Source organism: Papaver somniferum, chromosome 10 (assembly GCF_003573695.1).
Source record: "Papaver somniferum cultivar HN1 chromosome 10, ASM357369v1, whole genome shotgun sequence".
Classification (NCBI taxonomy): Eukaryota; Viridiplantae; Streptophyta; class Magnoliopsida; order Ranunculales; family Papaveraceae; genus Papaver; species Papaver somniferum.
The window spans coordinates 159,720,263-159,726,193 of NC_039367.1; the positions used below are offsets into that span (position 1 = coordinate 159,720,263).

A 5,931-nucleotide genomic window follows, 5' to 3' on the forward strand; every position below is an offset into this window, starting at 1 on the left:
GGATGGCACTAACCAATCTAAGTGGATGGAAGCATTTTGGTTGTAGGAGTTGAGGAACCAATCTGATTAGATGGAAACATCTAAAGAGTCTATTCATAAAAGCACAGAGCTCAGGTGTTAGAAATAACATGATAGTTTCACCATATCTCGTTGAGTCCTTTTCACTTCTATTTTTATTTTGTTTTTAAACTATGTTTCTCTAAGTGATTAGGTGGGGCTCACGATTCAAGTTGTTACCAATGCTATGGTGAATTAGAGTGATTGAGATACCAATAAAAAAAAAATATGGTAGTTACCAAAAAGTTGAAAAAAAAATTATTATGAAAAAAAAAAATTGAGACCAGACCATTTGACCAAAAGGAATAAATTCAATAAAGTCGACCACTGGTACCCTTGTATATGTCAGTTTTGTTGACCTAGAGTTAGGTTATCGACCACTGGTTCCCTAGTATATGCCAGTGTGTTGATATTAGTCAGACTAGTATCTCAATCCATTAGGATAGGTTCATTTTGGCGGAGGCCTTCAGACAGATATGGGAAACGCCGTTCACTTAGTAAACATCAAAACCATCTATATTTTTCTATATCCATCTTCTTGATCTATCCATGTGATTAGTTTTGACTCCGAATATGATGTCCATAGTGCAACTATCTGAGTAGGGCTCTGTTACTTATATATGAATTTTAGTATGCTTGAGTGCAAACTCGTGTACAACAATTGGAATTTCGCATCAGGGTACTTCGTCCTGTAGTCAATAAGTATGCCAACCAAGGAGATTTATGTGTCTTATATAATCTCAATTGTATATATTATTAGTGCTCGATTTTATATTTATTATGGCTTTTTATGTCCCTGTAGGTATTTTTGGAGAAATAAGCTTTTGCGGAGAAATTGGCTAAAAAAGTGGTTTTTGTGCTCGTGGGAGAAAATTACTATACTAACTCTCACTTTGGATAAGGGGTAACCTAATTACTAAGGGGTGACCCATTTCCAGGCAGCTTCTAAAGGGAGAACAGCACAGGATAGGGGGAATTTCTTCTTCACGTTTCAAATTAGAAAATTGGCGGGAAAATCCATGCATACGTCTGCATGATTTTGGACGTGAATCTTGGACCAGTTTTAAAGAGATTCAACACAGTAAATTGATTTGGCTGGACTTCTCATGGCTAGACAAGTTTACTAGAAGCAATTGGATCGACTGAATTGGGCTGGAATGGCCGGAAAAGGGAAACAGAGGTGAATAAGGAAACACGGTCCTGTTGGGTTTGTTTTTGGATATTCAGAGAGATTAAAGGCAAGAAATTCGTTCCAAAGATACATATTCTATCTAAGGAAAAGTTTGACATAAGTTTGGAATCCCAGAAACGCGTAAAACAATTTCTGGAAGGAATTATTGCCGTGACTGCCAAGGAAGGAAAGAAGAGATTTCGAAGCGATTTGGGAGAGATTTAATCGCCCTGTGGTGTATAAATAGGTTTCCTAGGGTCTCAAGAAGGGGTGTCGAGAGTTTGGGGTCGAAAGGAGAGCTTAGGAGGCGAAAATCAGAGATTACAGGAAGGCTGTCGCTGCTGCTGCTGCTGGTGCTGAAGAACAACGTTGCAAATAAGAACAACATCTCAAATTCGCAAGAGTGATACAATATTCTCTCTGTAACATCTGAACAGCCACTTTTATCTTCAGTTAGCCACACTTTCTATAACAGTGAACTCTGTAACGCCACTACGTCGTTGCATATTCACTTTTGAGCCATGATTTATTCTTTTGAGCCTGTTTTTGATATGAGGAGCTAAACCCCAACACTGGGATGACGGAGGAAGCCCTATTTCACGCATGTGGTAATTCTAATAATTCTTTTATGACTATTTGCATTGATTTTTAATCGATTTATGATTTTTATTGAATGGGTGTGATTTCGGTTGATGGTGTATGCTTGGTCTATGTATTTTTGATACATCATGCTTTTGATTTACAATCATTGCATTTCAAAAATCTATTTTTGGCAAAGAACAAGAGTCCATATTTTTATTATTTGAACTATAATTGATTGGAATTATTATTTGAATCACATGAATGGAATTTGGTAGAATCCTGAGTCTCAGTACCTCTCGATACTGTGATAAACATTTGTGAATATATTTTCTTTATTTTTAGTGTTTTCTATTTTTGAGTCTAAAATCGAGTCTAAAATCGAGTCTACATAAGTCCGAGTGAACGACAACCTTACTTACCACTTTAAAACTACATCACGCACAGATAAATATAAGAAATAAAGGAAACAATATTGTTAAAATGTAAATAGAAAGTATTTCTTACTTCATCAGTGATCGAACGCAGTGCCTCCAACGTGTTTTGCCTTACTTATGTCTTCAAGTCCTTCTTCAGCTTGGTAATCTGAAGAAGAGAAAATTAGTAAAAGCAAAGAGACAGGTGAATAAAGGAAAGTGAAAAAGCGAAACTCAGAATAGCATACCACATTATCTCTCTCAGGCCATTTGAATTCCCAAGGAGTACCGGCAGGAAGACCCTCAGGGAGAGGGTTGGTTGACTTATCAGAACTAATACCGGTAATGTAGGGACTTCTAGGATGACAAGATAAACATCCCAGCGATTGTCATTTGACTTACATGCGGGATGGTTAGTCGTATGACGGAAATTAACATCTTCGCGACGCCATCCTTTCTTCCCAAGAGAATTCCCCATCGAGTTGACTCACTCTTCATAATAATAACATCATAGTGAGCGAAGAAGTTCTCAACGGTATATTCTTCAAAGTTGATTTCTAAATCCGCACAATGTTTATTCCTCAGTTCTTTGGGATAGAGAGATTCTAATCCATCCGCGCACGACGAGAGTATTCCATCATTATCTTGATAGAATCAGTGCTCAGTTGGCAGACGGCGCGCGGAAACTTCTCATGAGTTAAAAGTTTATAAAATAGAGATCGCGGGTCGAAGAGAGGAATAACAAGGCCAGCGAGAAGTTTTCCCACTGAGATGATGATCTTTTGATCATTCCATTGATCAACACAAACCATCTAGGATTAAGCGTAGAAGTAGGACCTGATGCGTGAGGAGCATATAATGTAAAACAGTTATCCTTGAATTCAACTTGCAGTCTCTCAAAGTCTTTAGAGAATTTCCATCCTGGCTTGTTTACCATCTTGCAAAGGGGAATATAAATGAGGAACAAAGTGAAAAGAAGAAGATGATCAAGATAATCAGGATGATCAAGAGGATTAGGAAAATCGAGATGAAGACAATGAGTGGGGAGTTTTGATATGAAAACCAAGATAATAGCGAAAGAAAGATAGTATGGCGATAAGAAAACGCGAAGTAAGAAGAATAAACGATCAATCAAGAAAAGGAGCATCAACAGTAAGAAATAAAAGTTGCAGAGGTTAGGGAAGAAAAAAATAGTAAAAAGAGAAGAATGAAAAGCATATACGGGTATACAAAGGATTCTCTTTCCTTTTCCCGAGATCCCCTTTTACGAACGCATTAATGGGTGAGAGAATATGAAGAGACAGTTACCAGGATCAACAATGATGTGTCAAAAAATAAGCCGTGGAAAGCAACACGTGGAACAATCAAGACCGAGATCCCGCATTATTGTCAGTTCAAAAAATACGAAAAGGCAGGAAGGAGGGACAATTAATGTAAGGGGTGCGGTAAAACAATTGACTAAGATTTCTCTCATCGTTCTTTCTTCCACAAAGACGCTAAGAGAAGATGCAAAATGTAGTGGAAAAATATCGCACACTTAGTTCTGATCATTAACACCATTGTAGATGACCAAGCAAAAAAAGGTTCATTATATTTACAATCTCCGAGGTTGAACACTCTGAAAATTTATAATTTATCAATATGGCTAAATCTTTGCCATTGAGTTTCGATACTTGAAAGCCAAATTGGCAGAGCATTGTATGATTAGCCGGAGCCATGAATTACTATGCATCAGAAATGGTTTGTTATCATTTTAATTGTGCAGGTTGGATAAAATTCAGCTAGACAAGAAACTTCTATAACGAAAACAGACAAAATAGCTTGCGAGACAGGTATTTTCTTTTTCTTTTTGAATACTAAATATATAGGTCACAGAATTGTTCCGCACCGCTTAATCACACGGGGTTAGGGGTTTGTATATATTAATCACAAAGGAAGAAAAAACCATGAAACTAATGAGGAACATCATAGGACTCCCAAAAAAGCTTACTTCTTAACGGTAAGAAAAAACCAGCGCAGAAATCAGGGATTCATACTATGCGTGACTGTTAGCAAAAAAATAAATAAATATTCTCAGCAAAAGAAAAATCAAGTCAAACAAATAAACTACCTATACTATCTCCTAATTAAACCAAAGGAAAACATTAAAAGATAACAATATTTGTACCAAGAGTATCCCTTCAACTGACTTTGGAAGTATCCACTTTGGACTGGGAGGAACCTTTCATTTCTGGTACCCACAAATAAGACAAATTGATCAACCGAGTAACAAAGAAAGAAATCAAACTGATGAGGAGCATTAAGAATAGAGTGCCTCCATCTTTATTAATCGTAAAAGATGATACAATCACCAAGAGGAAGGAGATCCAGTTGGTCACTGCTACAGTCCCAGCAAGTCTCCCTCTAACTTCTACCTTGGACATCCTTGAGCGCATATGTGATTCCAACCCAAATGTGTAGGGAACAAGGCCGATTATTAACAATATAAAAGCTGGACCATAAGGAATCTTCAATTCGCATTGTCTTGTGACGGAATCTGGTGCAAACCAGATTCCCTGTTCAGGAAAACATGATGGTGATGTCCCAATAGGTTCTACAGCCAAGCAGGCAATAGGTGCACGCTGTGCAGAAGAAAGGAGCGATTCATCAGCACGCAAAAGAAAAAAATATCATCGACATCATGTTTATTTTGCAATTACACAGTGAACAAATAATGAAGTACTAAGAATAGCTCGGGTAGTGAGTGAAGTACACCAAATGTGGGAGTGACGAAACTGTATTTGTAGCCCTACTTCAGTTAAATTTGGAGAAAATAATAACTTGCTTACCATGAAATTTTCATCAATACCATTACAGAATCCGCATCCTGCTTGAAGGCATTTGAAACAGTTCCATGCATCTGCATCTGGTGCTGAAGTATAACTCGGACATGTGTTGTTACCGAAATACGTGATGGTCTCCAGTTTATTACTCACTCCTCTAATATTATTAGGTGATATAATAATGAAGAAACTTAACCCTAAAAGACACACCATCATACAGTATGATTTGATAAGCAAAATCTTCCTCCTCGAAAGTTTTACAATTCTGTAAGGCAGACTTGCACTTTGAATACCATTAAGACCATAGCACATCAAGAAAGTCAACTTCATATACCAGATGTCCCATTTAGGATTTGGTGATGCTATGAGGCCACCCATCCTTATGATACGGGGAAAGACATAAATTAACGTGTTCTCACTCACAAACTGTTCAGCAACTTGCAGACCAATACCAACAACAATCTGTCTACGTTCTAATGAATTATTCCATGTTGTCCTCATCCTAAAAAAGATATTCCTATCATAATAGGGTTTTTCATCTGGACCACCTGTTTCATTCTTAATTGACAACCTTATAGCATCCAACTCTTTCTCAACTTCACGGGAAGTGTAAAATGTCCCGAAAGCTTTAATTGAGTCCTCTTTTCGGTTCTGTTAAAAAAAAAGTATCATCGACCGAAACTCAAAATTTACGGAAAGAAACTCCAAGTTCTGAAACTAACCATTTTATATAGCCATATAGGTGAATCAGGAAGCGACTTCATTAGCAAAAATTGAAGCAGAGCTGGAAACAATGCCATTGCGAGGATATAATCTGATGTCTTATTAAGGTCCTGGAGTCATTTAATTTTTAAGAACAATAAACTTTAAGATGTTAATTCAGCAA

General features: G+C 37.2%; 1 protein-coding gene across 1 annotated transcript; it reads right to left on the reverse strand.

Annotated features, from left to right (window-relative positions):
* Positions 1-4,258: 4,258 nt before the first annotated feature.
* Positions 4,259-5,875, reverse strand: LOC113317150 (probable inositol transporter 3). Its single transcript, XM_026565276.1, has 3 exons — positions 5,768-5,875; positions 5,052-5,696; positions 4,259-4,844 (listed from the first exon to the last, which is right to left on the reverse strand). The coding sequence occupies exons 1-3, from the start codon at positions 5,843-5,845 to the stop codon at positions 4,404-4,406; spliced, it is 1,164 nt and encodes a 387-aa protein (XP_026421061.1). The 5' UTR covers positions 5,846-5,875; the 3' UTR covers positions 4,259-4,403.
* Between the last annotated feature and the right edge of the window lie 56 nt (positions 5,876-5,931).

Bases quoted from the DNA above. Each gene is read 5' to 3' on its own strand.
- LOC113317150 (XM_026565276.1), bottom strand. From the start codon at position 5,845: ATGGCATTGTTTCCAGCTCTGCTTCAATTTTTGCTAATGAAGTCGCTT. The intron at 5,697-5,767 runs GTTAGTTTCAGA...TTTTTTTAACAG, and splicing joins CTATATGGCTATATAAAATG to AACCGAAAAGAGGACTCAAT. The intron at 4,845-5,051 runs GTAAGCAAGTTA...TCTTCTGCACAG, and splicing joins GTATTGATGAAAATTTCATG to CGTGCACCTATTGCCTGCTT.